This window comes from Brachyistius frenatus, unplaced genomic scaffold (assembly GCF_029030835.1).
Source record: "Brachyistius frenatus isolate BFR_SWC_R1_liver_20210118 unplaced genomic scaffold, ASM2903083v1 Contig_46, whole genome shotgun sequence".
Classification (NCBI taxonomy): Eukaryota; Metazoa; Chordata; class Actinopteri; family Embiotocidae; genus Brachyistius; species Brachyistius frenatus.
The window spans coordinates 2,028,442-2,046,595 of record NW_027210645.1 but is presented as its reverse complement, the minus strand read 5'-3'; the positions used below and the strand labels follow the sequence as shown (position 1 = coordinate 2,046,595).

General features: G+C 44.1%; 2 protein-coding genes across 5 annotated transcripts; both read right to left on the bottom strand.

Annotated features, from left to right (window-relative positions):
* Window positions 1-497: 497 nt before the first annotated feature.
* eif3i (eukaryotic translation initiation factor 3, subunit I) lies at window positions 498-5,469 on the bottom strand. The gene is made up of 11 exons (XM_069703423.1): window positions 5,352-5,469; window positions 4,633-4,725; window positions 4,449-4,536; window positions 4,269-4,334; window positions 3,756-3,905; window positions 2,792-2,919; window positions 2,593-2,703; window positions 1,569-1,658; window positions 1,389-1,462; window positions 1,136-1,228; window positions 498-1,024 (listed from the first exon to the last, which is right to left on the bottom strand). Exons 1-11 carry the CDS (start codon window positions 5,352-5,354, stop codon window positions 943-945), a joined length of 978 nt encoding a protein of 325 aa, XP_069559524.1. The 5' UTR covers window positions 5,355-5,469; the 3' UTR covers window positions 498-942.
* Window positions 5,470-8,131: 2,662 nt separating this feature from the next.
* Window positions 8,132-15,533, bottom strand: txlna (taxilin alpha). Of its 4 annotated transcripts, none has more exons than XM_069703396.1 (11): window positions 15,421-15,533; window positions 14,503-14,722; window positions 13,760-14,008; window positions 13,193-13,284; window positions 10,913-11,083; window positions 10,066-10,260; window positions 9,845-9,964; window positions 9,686-9,760; window positions 9,500-9,592; window positions 9,284-9,379; window positions 8,132-8,493 (listed from the first exon to the last, which is right to left on the bottom strand). In XM_069703396.1, exons 2-11 carry the CDS (start codon window positions 14,669-14,671, stop codon window positions 8,176-8,178), a joined length of 1,578 nt encoding a protein of 525 aa, XP_069559497.1. In that variant the 5' UTR covers window positions 14,672-14,722; window positions 15,421-15,533; the 3' UTR covers window positions 8,132-8,175. The 4 variants fall into 4 exon arrangements, with proteins under 4 accessions (XP_069559497.1, XP_069559494.1, XP_069559493.1 ...); XM_069703393.1 differs by having other exon boundaries at window positions 14,503-14,673; XM_069703392.1 differs by lacking the exon at window positions 15,421-15,533 and adding an exon at window positions 14,859-15,106.
* Window positions 15,534-18,154: the final 2,621 nt, after the last annotated feature.

Sequence of the window (18,154 nt, the reverse complement as noted above, 5' to 3'; positions counted from 1 at the left end):
GACGGCATACTGCATCATAGTGTCGTCCAAAAAGTTATGTTCTTGTATAGCGTGAGATCCAAAATGTAAAAAAAAAGTCATGTTGGCAAAAATATATGTTCTATTGATAATACTCCACCAAACGCTCCACTTGGGGAACCTACAAACCCAAACGATCAGTGATGAATATCACTGATCGTCAGCTGTATGTCTATTGTGTCGGTTATTATTGCCTCTTATAGCGGTAAAGTTGTCAGGTATCACTTACTTACTTTTTATCTTTATATCTTTAATACTATCAGTATTGTGGGGGTGGGGGGGCACAACCCCCCCAAAAATGCTGTAATTATAGGGAGCTCAGAAAAATAGTCAGCCAATCAGAGGAGATGCTCATTAATATAAATGAGCTTTAGGAACACTGACTAAAAACAGCCTGAGCTCAGCTGAGAGGCTTTAGAGAGGAGGAGGTGTAAGATGGAACTGAAAATGTCAGGACTATAAATAAAGCACCAGAAACATTACAATATGGGACCTTTAATATCAAGTTCTTGTTATTCAACTTAAATACACTTCAAGATTATTATTGGTTTAAATCCAGTCAGAAAAACTTCCGGGGTACAAAAAAAAAAAAAAAAAGGGAATCCAGATGCTTCTGATATCAACCAGGAGTTTCCAGGTAATGTTAGAAAAATTACCTTTAAAAAAAACAACAACAACCCACCACTCTGTCACAACGATGCCGTCAGACACGCTCACGTTTTTATTTTTGAAATGATCTGTTAGAAGAATACCAGCTGAGGTCCGTCAGAGGCAGCTAACCTGTACCAGATCAGGTCAGATGAAGGGGAGGGAGTGCGGTGGGCCGTCCGCTGGGGATGCTCTCTGTCTGTCCCTCCTGACTGGACTCTGATGTTAGGCGGAGCCGTCGGGTGGAGGAGCCGTCGGGTGGAGGAGGCCGACTCTTTATGCCTCCAGCTCAAAGTCAAAGTACTGCGGGTCGAAGTAATGAATCCTTACGTATCCGTCTTCTCCGCCGCTGCTGTAACTGCAGACGTGGACACAGAGGGAGACAAAAAAAAGGGCAGCGGTGAGTCGTTGGAACCAGACCTGCTGGACATCTTCGGGCCAGGATGCGCAAAGCTCAACCGTTCGGTACCTTTTGCCGTCGGGGTGGAACGCCACGCAGTTGATTGGGCCGAAATGACCTTTGACCCTGCCGAACTCCTCTTCGTAGGCAGCGTGGAAGAACCTGAGTAAAACAGAGAAGCCGGGTTTACGACGCTTTACCGGCCGATTCCATATTCAAAGACCTCAGCGCGGTTTGGTTCCCGGATTTAAAAAAAAAAAATGAACCAATGAGCTTTGAGCGTTGGATGAATCCAACCGGTCGCTGCCGCGGTGGACCTCACCTGGCCTCAAACTTGCCGATCCTGGTGGAGGTGGTGGTGACCTCCATGGCTTCCTGTCCGCCTCCCATCACCACCTGCAGCAAACAACAAAAGGTCAGTGGAGAGAGATCCTGCGTTGATGCGCGCGGGATCAAAGCGCGCGCTGTAACGGGACACGCGCGCAAGCGAGTCATTGCTTACGTGGTCCATGATGGGGGAGATGGCAGCAGAGTTGACGGGACGCTCCGTCTTGAATGTCTTGATGTGGTCCAGAGAAGCGGAGTCAAACAGCTGCGAGGAAACGAGGAGGACGACCCGCACTCAGTAAACACAGTATGCTGTCAGTCGAGATAACCGACAACGGGCTTAACTCGTGCCGACCGTCAAATGTACAACCGGTCGGTCCCTTCAGGAAATTTCATTCTCGCGATCACAATAATTGACGCAAATTCAAGCGACGTCAGCTTTCAATATTTTGTCATTTCTGTGATTTTTCGGCAAAAAAACATGTCATCAGCAGAAGCAGCACAAAGTAAGTCTTTTAAAACAAAACTTGTTTTATTCCCAATTTCCGATCAGAAAGGGTTTGCTCCTGGGGTTTTTTTTCCATCGCAGAATAAAACTGGAACTGGCAGAAAAAACGGAAGTGACGGGATTTGCGGGAAACGCAGCCTTCACATTAAAATCATCGAATTAAATGCTTATTATCAATGGAAGTGATTCCATATTACTGTGTGCTAAAATCATTGTATAAACACTCCAAGTAGACTGGACTTTGTTTCTGTGCATACAGTCGGCCTGTGTGTTGAATAAACACGAATTAACCAACGTCTGAAGCTCTTATTTTGACAGCTGATTTAATCGCTGTATTTTATATTAGTCAGACCGTTCAGTAAAGTTACTCACTTATGATTTTTTTTCTTTTACTTTTAGACACATGGTTTTCAATGTTAAAAAAAAATAACAAAGGTTTAGAACCAAAATATTTCTGTAATGTGCGGTATGTATGTTATCAAAGGAAGTGATTGCATATTTATTCCTTCACCAGGAAGTGCTTCAAAAAAATTGCACTTATCTTTTTTTTTGCACAAAAACCCAATTTAAAGCTCCACAAATTACATGGAAACTTTAGAAAAATAAATGTGACGGCAGTAATGACTTAATAGAGGGGAAGTGATGCAACGCTGAGGTTGTGGTTTGTGTTCACGGGTGAGGACAGCGTTACCTTGGCACTGTTGTCCTTGGAGGCGCTGATGAACATGGTGAGGTCCACTGACGTCTGCATGTCGTTGATCTGCTTGGTGTGCTCCTTGGCCTTCTTCACGATCTCGCCAGACTGCCCGCAAACAAACGACGGAAACATTTGATCACACGTTTTTCCACGCTCCGGCTCACTTCCCGTTTATTCGGCGTCGTGTTCACACCTTGGCGCTGAACTGGTTGATCTCTCCGTTCTCGTGGCCGGCGTTGACGAACTCTCCCAGCGGGCCCCACACGGCGCTGGTGATCTTGTGGTCGCTGCAGGGTATGGACAGGTACGGCTGGTTGTCCTCTGCGCGCACACACACACGGGACAGATTCCTGCTTTTCACCACTGAGGAGCCAAACTGCTGCTCACCGGCAGACCATCTGAGCCCGAGCGCACAGCAACCTACGACCTCGTCACTTTTATACGCTGTCACAAAGGGCTTTCAGCAGAATCATTTTCCATCGCCTGAAAGTATCAAATTACATCTCCTAACATTTCAAAACAAGAGGCACGTGTGGGGTACTTCAGGGGAAGGCTGGTCACGAGATGGTGCATCTCAAGGGGTTTGTCCTAGTTAACACATTTGAAATACTCCTAATAGCAACTAACAACAGGCAGTAGAATATGTTCCATTATGGCGTTACAGCAAAGGAGCCCAAATTCTTTCTTATGAATGGACCCAAATTTATCTGGAGGACCAGGGGCCAAAAATAAATGTTTATGTGAAATTATATTCCATTAAACATCATATTTGACAGGAAATTAACATTCCAAATAAAACCATTTGAATTTCAGAACAACTAAAGCGCTCGTCTTTAATCTGTGGAATCAATTTTGCAGAAATGATTGTCAAAAACGGTCCTCGTTTTTGTTGTTGTCAGTGTTTCGCCGCCTCGATCTCTCATCTCGACCTGCAGCACAAAGCCTTATAATGCCATAAAACTCATTTATTATTTAGCAGCACAAAAATTCCAGTTTGTAGTCTTACAGTTAGGAATTAACTGCGCTTACAAATAAGGAGAATAAACACGAGCCTGTCAAATGAATCGGCCTTTCCTTGCACGTGATTTGCCAGCTTTAATCGGGGTGTTCGTGTGGTGCATATCAAACGAACGAATGCGGGTCGAGGCGGTGCGTACCGATCTGCTGCGGGTCCCTCAGGTCAAAGAAGTTCAGGAAGCACTGGTAGCCCATCTGCTTGTCTGTGGAGAACATGATGATGTTGCCGCTGAAGTCAAAGCCGCACGTCCTGACAGCCGAGTTGGTGTTCAGCAGAGCCAGCTGTTTCCCTGAGGACGCAGAACAACACTGGGGGGTTAGAGAGGGTGCTGATAACGCTCGAAAGTTACATCATATATATCTATATCTATATCTATATATAGATATAGATATAGATATATATAAAGGTGTCATAACAGTTTCCCTCGAAATATTCAGTAAAAACTAAACAAAAAAAACCACCTCTCTTTTTCAGAATGTAAACAACAACAACAACGTCATCAGTACCTTTGAGTGAGACTCAGATTCTGTCTGAAGAAGTGGTATCACTCACCAGCTCAGTGTTGTCCTTTGTCCTTTGTCCTTTCACACACACGGTGACAAAGATGCAACGAAATATGTGCAACCCTTTACCATAACTTGTGTTCACCTACCGGTCTCGCAGTCCCACAGTCGACAGCTGTTGTCCGCTGATCCTGTCAAAACGTTCTTGGTGTCCCCTGAGAGGACACGTTAAGGAACCAAACAAGCTGCCAGAGTTTCAAAGACGTGACCACAGACTGAGAATGACCACGTTTGTTTGAGCTTAAGCAACGTGGACGTGTGGAGGATACAGTCGCAGTCAACGCACCACACGGCTCCCGTGTGACCGTTGTAGGTACCGAGCCTCTCGCCGTTCACCGAGTACCACACGTTGGTGACCTGCAGAGGAAACACCGCGTCAGTCAGCTGATCCCAAAAGAAGAAGAAGAAGAAAAGAGGACGTTGAATGAAAGAAGTTGGACGGCGTGATCTCACCGTGTCTTTGGCTACGGAGAAGAGCAGGTCTCCTTCTCTGTTGTACTTGATTTGGGTGATGGACCTCTCGTGGCCCTGGAGCAAGATGGGTCTCTGTGGACAACAACGGTCATCAGAGGAGACTTTATTGGACCCCGCGGTGGGGACATGTCGTCACAGCAGCAGAGAGACACAGTTAGGGGGGAAAGAAGAAGCTGCACAATACAAATAAAGTGGATAGAAAACACTTTTCTTTTCTTCTTTTTTTTTAAAGTAAGACCAATGAATAAACACATACTATAAACACACAAACAGTATAAATACAACACGTGTCAGGTGCCGTGACACACACACACACACACACACACACACACACACACACACACACTACTTTATTATAGGAGTTCCTGCACTGAGCTGTCCCTTTGGACCAGCTCTGTCCCTTTGGACCAGCTCTGTCCCTCGTCTCCTGTCCCTCTCTGGGACTAAACTAGTTTAAAAATATAAAATGAAGAATAAACGAGGGCTGCGGTGCGTGGTGACTCATCTGCTGCTGCCACAAAGTCCACATTTCCATTTCTCCGTGGAAACATCTTCATCAGCTCCGCCATCCCGCAGCGACGGCTAATACGCGAGCTAAGCTAACGCGAGCCGAGGCGGCTCTGCTCGCTGTGAGAAGACGGACATTACTCGGACCGGAACAGAGCTGTTAGGAAACGTTTACCAAGAAATATACGAACCATTTTCGGTCAGCTACGGCTGGACAGCTGGTCCAGTATTTTCACCGCGTCGCCCGCAAAGAGAGAAAAGTGGAACACTCGTGTTTCAAGTGCCGGAGCTGCGGCGGAAGAGGACGATGACGTAGTTCCGATATTAAAAAAGAGCCAGATGTCGGTAGTGCGCCCTCTACCTGTATGACTGTACTATTGCATGCAGTACACTTGTTAAAACATGAAATACCATATCGTGAATATGGTAGTTAAAGTGTATAAATGGAATACTAAAAAATAATAATAGTCAATGTCTGTGATGTATTAGGGTAATCTAGGGTAATCTAATGGTCTCTAAAAAGTCTCACGAAGGCAAAAGACATTGTATAGCGCGAGAAGGATAAAAAGCACACATTTTGTTTAAGTCAATATAAAACAGAGCTGTTTTCTAACAAACAAAAAGAAAAGCCCTTAATAGAACAGCCCTCAAATAAGTGGTTGTGGTCTAAGGTACACCATAATAATTTGAGCATATTCAACAGGGATCATTTACTGCTTAAATCGTTCTCGTATATTTAAATGAGTCCACAAGGTTAATCAGCCAACAACTCAAACATACACTGTTACATCTTTTATTTAACAAGAAACAAAATATACAGGGCCAGATAAAAGTACTGCAAAAGACAAAAAAAGGAAACATCTTTGGTTCCATCTCACGGACGATGAACCTCCCGACCCGCTGCGGGACTCGGGGCACGATGAATCTGTCCAGTGGGACATGACAATGGAAGAAATTAGGTTTTGTATTTCATACGACTGATTCTATCAGCTGTCAGCATGTTAGCAGTGCTACATATCAAGTAGTACAGAAAAATGTCTGAAGAGAGCCGGACATGTGTTTGGAAGTGAAACTACAATTCAAAAGTTCAATAACATTCGATCTGCTCGTTCCCTCCGCAGTCCCACTCGGTTCAGTCGATGCACCTTTTAAAAGCATCATAGAGATGCACAATATTATGTTCAATGTCAAACGATGAAGAAGAGGAGCTCAACAGACACGGTCCAAACAAGGGAAAAAAGAAAAGAAAAGGTTCTGCTGAGATATGTTGTCTGTTTTTTACAGTCCATCCATGCAGGATAGTTGATATTAATGAATATACATTCTCAGCGAAGTGCTTGTCAGTTCAGACTGTCACAGAATAAAACCAAGACGCAAGCGTTGCATAGAGGTCCTTAAACATTCTCTAGTTTTAACCTGATTACAAGCTACTGCAGTTACCAGGACTGAGGAGACAATCGTAGACACATAAGTCACTCACACACACTCACTCACACAAAGATGGAGTTAGACGAGTTTAAAGTGAAAATTATGACGAGGTTTAAAGCAGATTGAAAAACAAAAATGAAATCAGAGTTGGTCCTTAAAGTAACAACGTTATAAATGCCCGACATGAATCTGAATATAAACTGATGTATTTTTTTTTACAGTGTGCTCTATCAGATTTCAATATCAGAGGTTATGCTCCAAACAATAAATACAGACAACACTGCGCAAGTGAAGCGGTGTGGCGAAAACAAGGAAAACAAAGAAGCATTTCAGCGACGTCTTGAAAATTATGGAAAATATTGTTCAAATTGTTCAGAACATTTTGAGAATGAGTGAGAATGAGAAACGTCCTTCAGTCACCGCGGTCCTGTTCACACCCGGCATCAATCGTGTCTCCAGTGACCAGCTGTGATTGGATATCACTTCAAATCAGCCCACATCGGATGTATTTCACGAGTTTGTAATGACCAATCGATCACGTGGTATCAGGCCCAGAACATGTAGTTATTCACGGTTCCGAATGGGCCCTTGGTGGAACCACACCTGCACTTATAGCTGACCACCTGTGATGGGATCAGCCAGGACAGATGTTGATGCCAGGTGTGAACAGGGCCTCAGTAGAACCCCAGAGTGGTTTCATGTTGTAAGAACACGACTAAAGAAACTGTTTGACAAGAAAAATCATCACGTTACTAAAAGTGGCTTTTAGAATACTGCGAAGAGTGAAACTCCCTCAAAGACACTGAGACTCGAGGTGCAAATGAGACAGAGACACACACACACACACACACACACACACACACACACACACACACACACACACACACACACACACACACACACACACACACACACACACACACACACACACAAATCATTCAACCTCCGATGAGTCCTCCTGGAATAAACAGGTTTGGCTCGTGTCCTCCTCGGCAGCTCTGCTCCTTCTATTACAGGCAGATCTGTGTTGTGTGGTGAAACGCAGTCAGTCAGAACAGCTACATGCACACTAGCAGAGACGCCTGTGATTGCAATCATCGTATGATTCTTAAGTTAAGTTGGTCATCGCACTGATATTCACATCAGTCCTGTAAATGTGACAGGATGAAGCCGAAACATATTCGGGTTGTCAGGAAAATGACTTCCATTTTTACAACCAATGAAAGTGTAAATGCTTTAACGATACCACTTCCTCAGTCTGCGTATTCCCAGTGACTGAGTGTGCATGTAAATATACTGACAGAATGAAGCACAGTCTGTATAAAGCCTGCAGAGGATGCTGGGAGGACACAAGCTGTTACATATCGATCAGATATTCTGCCTAACGTAGATACAGGTGTGACTATCTGATCTGTTTCTGTAGACCAGTGTTTAACATCAGCTTCATCCAGCAGACGAGTAGTGGTTTGCAGGCTGGCTTATTTTTAGGTGGCTTGTTGCTAAGGGTGGTGTGTGGTGTGCCTGTGTGTGAGGAGGGTGTGTGTGTGTGTGTGTGTGTGTGTGTGTGTGTCTGTGAGCAGAGCTGCTTCATTCCTGTGCCGGGAGGGGCGGAGCCTCTTCTAGCAGGGCATCTGTGTCCAGGTCTGTGTCGCAGTGGCAGGAGGGGGAGCAGGAGGAGCTGTCTGGGACGGGGCAGGTTTTGGGCTCGGAGTCTGTAGGCAGCGGGGAGGTGGAGTCGACCCCCAGGTCGGGGTCGGGGGCCCCCGCGGTGCCGCCGGGCTGACCGCTGAGGTTCTGGACCTTCTTGTTCAGCTCGTTTCGTTCCACTTTGAGCGCCCGCCGCAGCTTCTCCAGCCGCTGCACTTTCCCCTGCAGGGCCTCGAACTCACGATCCCGCACGGCTTTCTGCAGACGAAACACAGAAATATGAAGCAAACTGACCTCTAAAGCTTCCGGGTTTCAGCCGTCTGCATGCACATTAATAGATATAACTGGTATGAATTCATGGATCACAACTGTATGAAATGTGGCGCCAAGAAAACAAAGCACAATACTGATACACCTGTTTCAGTTGCAGCAGTACGAAGTGAGAGATTTGAGAGTTTTGGAGCCTCGTGTGCCTCGTTCGACGCAGCTTGAAATCAGGGTTCCCGCTCTTAATTCAAATGTCAAATATCCTGACTTTTCCCTGACTGTCACTGCCTAAAAAGTTGAAATTCCATGAGATATAATAAACAACAAAAAAAACAGGCTCCCGTTGTGCCGAGCAGACAAGGCACCGTGACATTTCATAAAAACTCACCACGTCTCCTCGTTCAGGCTAATATTAAAAGAAACTAGATCCATGTCTAAATACTGGTTGCAGAGGAAAATAATTTATCTAACAATAACGGCAATTTTCTCGCAACCTGATAAGCTACATTTTCTATTTCTGTCAGTGACCAACTAAACAAACATACACATTGACAAAAACCAGCTAACCAATGTTATAACTACATTACAGCTGATAAATGTCAACTACAATTTAAACGTTCCAACTAAATTCCCTGATATTCTACGACTTGGCACAAAAGAAAATGATCAAATTCCCCGTCTGGAAAAGAGTTTATAAAATTCCCTGACCAATGGAAACGCTGTGCATTTTACCAACAAGCATCAGAGCCGTGACGAGCTTAAACACCGGAAGCTGCTTTACCTCCTCGGCCATCTCCAGCAGAGCCTTGTTGCTGCTCTCCCACCTGGAGCGATACATGGCCGTCTCCTTCTCCAGCTTCTTGATCTTTTTAGTCATCTGTGTGCACAAAGAAAACAGGAGCGCCGTTTGAGCAGGAAACCAAAACCTTCTTGCTGCCCTTCCTCCTCCTCCTCCTCCTCTTCCTCTTACGGCCTCACATTAACAGACAGCCCTCACCTTCTCCATCTCCTGCTTGAACGTGGTGAAGACGTCGTTGCTCTTGGACAGAGTGGTCTGAAACTCCTCGAACTTCTCCGTGTACAGCGACAGCTGGAAAAGAAAATCAAAAACATTTCATTATTTCACTGTAGAGCCTTTCCTAAGTCGAGCTGCAGATCTGAAGAGTGAAGGCTCATGGGAAACCTGCTGTTTGAGGTGGACTTCCTGCTGCTTCATCAGCTCACACATCCTTTGGGACTCGACCGCCTCTTTTAGCAGCTGTGGAGGGAAGAGGACGCGTAATGGTCACGTGTGTGAGAGAGAACAGGACTTTTGTGCGCGCGCCTGTAAACAGACACTTACGAAGTCTTTCTCCCGGTCGTGGCGCTCCTCTGACTCCTTCAGCAGCTCCTGTGCCTGGTGCAGTTTGGCATCCACCAGCTGTTGTTGCAGGTCTTTGTGCTTCACCACTTTGTCGATGTGCTGTCGGGGGTCAGAGGCCAAAACGTGGTAACATGACACGCCTGTGAGTAAGTTTGCAATGAAACAGGACTCGTGTGCAGTGTGTAAAACTCCCCACTCACATCCTCCCGCAGTTTGTACTGCTCGTACAGCTTTTTGAGTTTCTCCGTCAGCTCCGTGTTCTCCTGTCGGAGGCTGGCGTTTCTCTCGTTGTGCTGCTCCATCTGAGTCTGGATGTCGTTCAGCGTCACCTGGAAGTGAGACGTCACCTCCTTCCTTTTCTCCTCCTCCAGGCGGGTTCTTTGCGTTCCTTCCTCCTGCGGAGACAATGTGATACAATATCCGAGTGTCCTTGAAGAAGCTTCACGTCGTGCTGCCGGCCGGTTGGCTCAGCTTTAAACAAGCTGTGTTCACCTCACCGTGTTTCCCACAAATAGACTTCCTTGGGCGGGCCGTCCAGGTACATTAATGACCACCCAAGTATATTTGGCGACCCATTTAGGCATTTTTAATTAATACATTTTTTTTTTTTAATCGGTATGAGAGAATGAGAATATCAACACGATTGATTAACGAGTGGACAATCTCCCCCCTGCTCTTCACTGCTCTGTCAGTGTAATGGAGGTTAAGCTTCGCCCCTTTGAAAACACACAAATCAGAGGACAGAAACCAGCGCCACCGTCAAAACATGTACAACACAGCAGAGACTCTCACACTGAGCTGGAAAGAAACGGGTGCTCATAAATCAGGTAAACAACATGAAAAAAAAAAAATTCTGGGCTGGACCGCAACATTGAAGAAAGAGTTATAAAGCGAGTTTCAGTCCCTGAGTGAGTGACAGATCAAAGTTACATGACTTTTCAAAATAAAAGCCCTCTAGTTTCACTCAGGGTTAGGTCATATACTAGGTTTTAACAAAGACGTGTTTCCTTCAGGAGGGGCAGTGGGTCCCAGGTGTCGGTTTCGTACCTTGAGTGTGCGGTTGTGTCTCTGCAGCTCCCTGCAGAGGCTCTCCAGCTTGCTGCGGGCCAGGATGGCCTTGCTGTGCTCGTTCCTCAGGTTGTCTTTCTCCTGGACCAACTGGTTCTGCTTCTTCTGCAGCACCCTCATCTGCTTCTGGGTGTTACGGTGCTCCTCCAACTGGAAAACACACACACACTCATTCAGGCTTTGTGGGGCATCTCTAAACTTGTATTTAAAAAAAGGGTATCTTCCAAACCCTTTGTTGTGATGCTGTCATTGATTACATGTTCCATAACTTCTCATTGATCCAGGCTCATTTTTAAATATTAAATCATACTAACGTAATATAACGTAAACTGCTTCTTTTTCCGATAAGCTGTTCTAAACTGCAGAGCAATGAGTCCTGAGACAAACACAGGACCAACGCTGTGACTATAACATGTTTACACCACGATGCTCAAACAACACATTCAGCTGCAGTCCAAACGCTATCAGCAGGCTTTCCCACCATCTTCTGCCTTCAGCCATTTACAACACTGCAGTCAAGTCCTCACATCATCAGCTCTGACATATTTTATCACACAGACACAAACTGTCTTTCTTTAAAACCCAAAAAGCACAAACACAAACAGTCAGTGTAAAAACCTGCTGCAGGTTGTGTAACCCCAGCAGATGATCTGAGCTCGTCTGCGCTGTGAAATAATCCACAGCTCGTATTTGGGTCACGGGACGCTGCAGCACGCTGCGTCTGTTTGACAAAGATCTCTGCATCACCTTCACGGATCGGACCGAGAGATCAGCGGCTTCTGACGGCATTTAAACATGTTAAAGTCAACACGCACAAACGTGTATCGGCACAGCTATGAGTGAAGATGTACAAGTGGAGAATGTACATTTCATAAACAAGCAGGATCTCTCGACACAAGATATTTAATCAGACATGTTAAATACCTGAACTATTGGTTATTAATAGATATCAATTTTCTATAAACGTGGCCGTCTTCAGAACTGAATGATAACTCCTCAGGCTCATCAGTGAATCTGGGAAAATACATTTTTCACAAAGCATCCAAACTAAAGCTGTAAATAAACCACATGTAACCCTAAGAGCCCGACAGACGCACAAAGTCACATCCCTTCTTGTCCGTTGACTCGCTCAGAAAGTAGTCATCGCGGCGAGGGCCAGAGAACATCAGATGAAACAGCACGACTTGACCTTTCTCACGCTGCTAGTTGCTTGTGTGAGGAAGAGTCGGCGAGGACATGCTGCTGAGGTGAGTGGCCAAAGATTAGTTTGAAAAGAGTGACATGAACAAGATTTATCTCAGTAAATCAGTAAAAAAAAAACCGAATGATTTTACCTCCATGGGCGGACTGCTGAAGCAGAGGCTGCATTTATTCCAATGTAAACGTAGGCCAGGTTATATGTTTTAAAACAAACACGTGTTAGTGAGGATGAAGGCTAGAAATCAAAATTTGGTGCCAGACGACAATTCATTTTTTAATAGTGGATAATATTGACGCAATTCGTTCGGTGACAAAAAGTATGACAGTTTTGAACCGAGCCATAAACAAGATGAGCGCTTCACAGTAAAGGTTGTGATATTACCCTCAAAAACAACCTGGAGTTAACATGGTTAATTAAACCACATTAAGTTGTGGATTATTTCATCAAAGCACTGGACAAATTCCCATATAAAACCACTAGCTGTATTACTGTAGCAATCACAAGCCTGTTGGCTTTACGAGAATATTTTTCCATTTGTGGAAAACAGGTGGTGAGAATCAGATTTCTGATGAGAAAGACGGAGCGATGATATTGAGCGAGTTCAGGCTGTCGACTCGCGCTGCTCCGCTCCACTCATGTGAAGCGCATCGTTCTCCTTCATCATCCAACAAACCCAGCGGACTAATTTAATGGTCTATTTAAGCTGTAAAAGTGTCACATCTGTTCCCTTCGCCCGTCAGCGACTCTGCTGCCCTGCGTCAGTGCTGCTGCCGTCCTTTCGGCCTCGGCACGACGCCAACATCCACCTGCCGGCCGCAGGGCTTCAAGGTGTTTGCTTATAACTCCTCAATATCACATCTGACTGAGTGAGGAGGCCGGAGCCTAAGATGCCGAACTGTAACAATGTTCTGCTGCGGTAATAAACATTTCAAACAGCTGTCTGACTGCAACTCTTTATAATTTATGTCCTCACGGGAAATCTTTTAAAAGCCGTTAACAGAACGACCAAGAACGAGTACACAGCCAGTGAAAGGATTTACTTTGGAGGAACTACTCACCAGCTCAGCGTACTTCTTGCAGATGCCTGCGAGCTTTTCCTCCGGGGTGCTCAGTGTGTTTAGAGTCTGCATGAGAACGGTGATCTCTTTTCCTACATAAAACAGGAAGAAGTAAAAACATAACGGACACCGTTAGAGGACAGAGCTCTTTTATTCCCTCGGCGATCATCACTCTGAACAGATCACAAAGAACCGCTGCACTCTGAATTGTTCAACACTGTCCTTGCCGGTTATAGTTTTTGCAGTCTTCAGTCCTATTCTCCTGGACTGTATGTGGTGTTTTAAGTGTGCATTATTTATTGACTGTTGAGCCATGTCAAAGGAAAATATCTGTTACTTCATGGCACACTTTTATTTGTATTTTCAGACTGAGACTAACTCCCCAAAGAAACGTAGCACTCTTCTTCTTTTTTTTCCCCCCCATCTTCCAATTCTGTATTTCAAAAGAAGGCTCTTTCCACACAACAAAGATTTTTCATCTGCTTAAAACGATGAGTAACAGCAGATTATACAGGGAGCAGTGAGATGCTGAGTTTAACCTTTGGATAAGACTGAACTCCTCCTCACCCAGACCCTTCACTTTCTTCTTCTCTTGTGTCCTCTTCTGATCTTTCTCGCGGCCGTTGACTTTGCCTTCCCCTGACTTGTTGTCTTCCCTCTCGTTGGTCAGGCCGTTGAGCTCCAGGCTGTGCGACTGGCCGTTGGGCAAGGCACTGGCGTCGTCTGAAAGGGATTCCCGACAGTAGGTGCTGAGGATGTCCTCCAGCTGCCGGCTCAGCTCCTCAGCCATGTCACGAGACAGGGCAGCCTCTGCAACTAAACACAGAGGACAGAAAAGATGACTCTTAGGATTTGAGACTGGCTACTGGAGAAACATCCCGCGCTTCTCGGTCCTCGTCAGACTTTCGGGGTATTTCTCCAGCAAAACAGGGCAGCAGTAGAGCAAACACAACTTACCAGGGGCTTTGTTGAGCAGTATGAATCACGTGAGAGAGTTATTAACGTTTCAATATTACTATATTTCCGGTAACTATACGTGCCATCTTTAATGTTGAAGGATCTTAAAGCTTATCAGAAGTGAACATGGTCGCTAACACTCAGCACATCAAAACAGCTGATTATTAAGTGGCATTTTCTTCAATCTGTAATAATGCAAACAAAAAAAAAGATCGTGTCGATTACAAAACATCCTCCACGTTATAATATCTTATTTTAGGATTTGACAACCACAGCGACAGACTGCTGCTCCGGTCAGAGCAGGTCGGTCATACATGATCCTTTAGTGCACCAGAGTCACAGAGACGGTTTACCTTCACTCGCTCCCTCCTGGTCCTGCGGTGGTGTGTCTGTCTGGGGGGTCTGTGGTTCAGACTCTTTGGGGCTGTTGCTCTCCACGCTGTCTTTGGCAGCTGCAGGTGAATCCATCCCTCCGTCCTCGCTGCCCCGGCTGGTCGACTCGTCCGTGTCTGGGTTTTTCATCTCTTGAGTTGTGAAGACAGAAGTTTGACACTGAGGTCACTGACCAGGAAACTGAGTGGAGAGGGATGGTTTTTATTTATTTTTATTATTATAGATACAGTTGACTCATAAAATGTAACATCATAAACTTTATTATTATTTATTTTTAGGCCAAATAAAGCAACCGAGTCACACAACTAACATTTACCTGATGCTTACGACTGAAAATAATGCTGCTGATCGCTGTCCTGCGTGTTTTAAAGCTGGAGTCAGCAACATGACGAGACAGTTATCACACTGAAGTGTTATTAAAATAACTTCTACCTGATGAAACCTCAACGTTCACCAGAAAACTCGTGTTTATTTATCGTGAAAACAAAACATCCGTGTTCACGTGTTGAACTGCGTCATCCGGAGAGTTTGCTGGGTCACAAAAAAAAAGACACGTTCATACTCCTGTTAGCTCTCCGTTGGGGGGGAGGAGGGGGAGTTCAACGATGTAATCGCACGTTTCCCCCCTCCTCCCCCTCCAGGTTTCCTCGCCGTGTCCCAGTCGGCTTCAGCTTCACGTCCCACCGAGATCTTAACGTTAGCTGCGACCAGCTAACCCTCGTTAGCCGCCAGATGGGTTAGCTCGCACGACTCTCCCAGTTAGCCCGCGTTAGCTCGCGTCTACCGCCCACGAGCAGCGACAGATAAACACACACCGTAACATTGTTGTCGTTTGTAAATTATAACCCGCTTTCGTAAGATATTATAGCATTGTTTACCTTTAGACTCAAGGAGGAAATAAAGCTAATGTGTACTGCAGGTTTCCTGAACAGCGTGAGGCAGATAAAAACTAACTTCCGGTCATAACTTTGGGTTTTTCTTCTTCTTGTGTAGATTTAAAGCAAAAGCAGCTCGGTGGTTTGTCGCCACCTGGAGGATTCATAGGTTACTATGCCTGATTATTGGTGCAATTTGGTATACATGTACAGTATACCACCAAAGGACTACAAAAAAAAAATATAGCTTGAAAAACCATCTCTCACATGGGCAGGCTGATTTTTAATTTGTAACCCCTTGCTACCAAAATGGAAAACAAAATTAAATTCCCACTGTTGCAGAATACTTTCGTGAATTGATAAACAATGATGTTAGGTCATGAATCAACGACCAAATGTACAATTTTATGTAAAGTGGAAACTGTTCCCCCACAAAATGATGGCAACACAATCAACAACAATACTCAAATAGTACATATATTTTCTCTATATTGTGTCTATTTGGGACTTAAATTAAGAAACACATTACCCTAAAATAACTTTGTACATATATATATGTATTTTTTTTTAATTTACATGTAGGTGCAGAAGTATTTTCACCTCCACTAGGTAAAGATGCATACTTCCTGCACAGCTGACAAACACAGCACGCCTGCCATCAAAGAAGAAACACATCCATTAAAGGGTTGCAACATAACTTTATTTGTTTTGTACAGTATTTCCACTGAACAATTTTAAATTCAATATATTTTCTTTATATTTTTAATATTGTTGCTATTTCCTGTATGCATTTTTTTTTTCCTATTTTCATGTTCATGTTTGTGTGTCATGTTCAGTTGAAGTGTATTAGTTTCTCGTCACTCATTCATACCGTCGGTAAAGTCAAGTCAAGTCACAGTTTAAGATGGGTAACTCTTGAGCAAATGAAAAATCCTAAACAAGAATAGAGAAAATAAATACATGTAAAAGAAATGAGAGGACCAGAGCAGAGAGTATACCAGAGCTGGTCAGTGATGGCATATGAAAAGTATTTTTACAAACATGTAGCATTGTAAACATTTGTAGCGTAGACATTACTCAACTAAGCCAAGCGTGGCTTTAGATTTTGATAAAGACACGAACAGCTTCTAGGACGGAAGACAAGTCAGATTTTGAGATATTTAGTGATGTCTGTTCGATCCCCTATAGATAATAAGGTTCCTGATCACGCAGCCTGACGAGGACAAACTTTTACTCTAAACACAATTATCCAAAAATATAGCCCAGAATATCCTGATCAGGAAAAAGATCAAGAAAAGCAGAAAAAGGCTTGTATCCTCACCTCCTAGTTTATTTTTATTTTCCTGTGACGTGTTCTAATGAGGCTTTTTTTCTCCACTTCTCAGAAGTGATTAGAATTGCATCTGAATCCCTGTCAATGTATCAGAACATACATATAGTTTAAATTATAATACTTTTTAATGTAAATCACTGCAGTTTCTAAATCCCAGATTTTTTTTAATCTTAGAAAAACGTCAAGTAGTTGGCTCTGCTGGCTGCACCCAGTGGAAGGAGCGTCACCTGTGAGAGCACTTTCTGTCGGTGGATCTTTGCCTCTGGGGTGCCGGATTTTTTTGGACAATATTTATTGAAGTCTTCTGGGTTATTTTTTTGCAGATTTTCCGACTCCTTTAAAACAGTACTTGAATTTGAGAGAGAAGAAGAAGAAAAAAAAAAAACGTAGAAGAGAGGGACTGGTCTATTGCAGCTTCTAATGAAAAGAAGCAAGATTAAATGGCCTGAAGCAATCTTAAAGCCGTGGCGACTGGGTCGACACTAGCCGATTACATCAACTAACCCAAAACAAAGACATCAAGTAAATCGTTTCCACCAGCCTTCGGGATGACAAAACTTTGGTAAACTACCTTTGACAACAAGGTTAGTACCTGCAATTGTCTGCTGTGATAGTCGCTTCCACACTTTGCATCATGTGCCACATCTAACGAGGTTTCTATCAGCGCAGACTTTGTTTTTGCACAAAAAGGGACCTCCAGAAAAATGCTGAATATTTCTCTCTGTACTACTGTATCCAACGCATGAAAACAGATCTTTGATTCAGACTATTTGCAGCTTAGCTAAGCACAGTGAAACCCATGCGAGGGCTGTAATAGAGGGGACCATCACACTAACGTTGCTGGAAAGACCAGTTTTCATGCAGTTACTCGAGTCCTTTCCCGTCCACACAATCAGACTTCTTTAAATTCAATTCCTTATTTAGGTGCCCACAGTAAAGGATGCCACTTTTCTAAAGAAACAATGGCAAATAATGTAACTTTAAAGATAAGGAAAAGAGAGCAGCAATGTTCTGCACAAAATGTGTGCACATTCAAGTAAATAAAAGATGTAAAGAAAAGATCTCTAAGTCAAAGACATAAGAACCTCCAGTCTTTGTTGGTCGGATTGGCACTTTTGTGAACAGGAGTGCATTTTCACTTCTCAGAAATATAAATAGTTTTTTTTTTTTCCTGGTTGATGCACTGATTTTTTTTTTTTTCCTAAACAATGCAATTCTGGCATTATTTGTCGGCCAAGCACAGAATTTGGCCACGAAATCGAAGACTTCAGTCATAAATGCTGCTCTCCACATCTGTCATGTAGAGATAAGTTCTTGATGCTCAATTATTCATGATTTGACCTCTTATGTCTGCAGGGAGCGCACATGTTCTGTGGATAACATCTCAAACTCGTCAACAGTCTA

What these genes read in the sequence shown, in the direction of transcription:
- eif3i (XM_069703423.1), bottom strand. An exon ending in TCAACCAGTTCAGCGCCAAG is followed by an intron (nt 2,704 to 2,791) that starts GTGTGAACACGA and finishes GTTTGCGGGCAG; the next exon opens with TCTGGCGAGATCGTGAAGAA. An exon ending in ATCGGCAAGTTTGAGGCCAG is followed by an intron (nt 1,229 to 1,388) that starts GTGAGGTCCACC and finishes TGTTTTACTCAG; the next exon opens with GTTCTTCCACGCTGCCTACG.
- txlna (XM_069703396.1), bottom strand. Translation starts at nt 14,671, where the DNA reads ATGAAAAACCCAGACACGGACGAGTCGACCAGCCGGGGCAGCGAGGAC. An exon ending in GAAGAAAGTGAAGGGTCTGG is followed by an intron (nt 13,285 to 13,759) that starts GTGAGGAGGAGT and finishes TGTTTTATGTAG; the next exon opens with GAAAAGAGATCACCGTTCTC. An exon ending in AGTACAAACTGCGGGAGGAT is followed by an intron (nt 9,965 to 10,065) that starts GTGAGTGGGGAG and finishes GACCCCCGACAG; the next exon opens with CACATCGACAAAGTGGTGAA.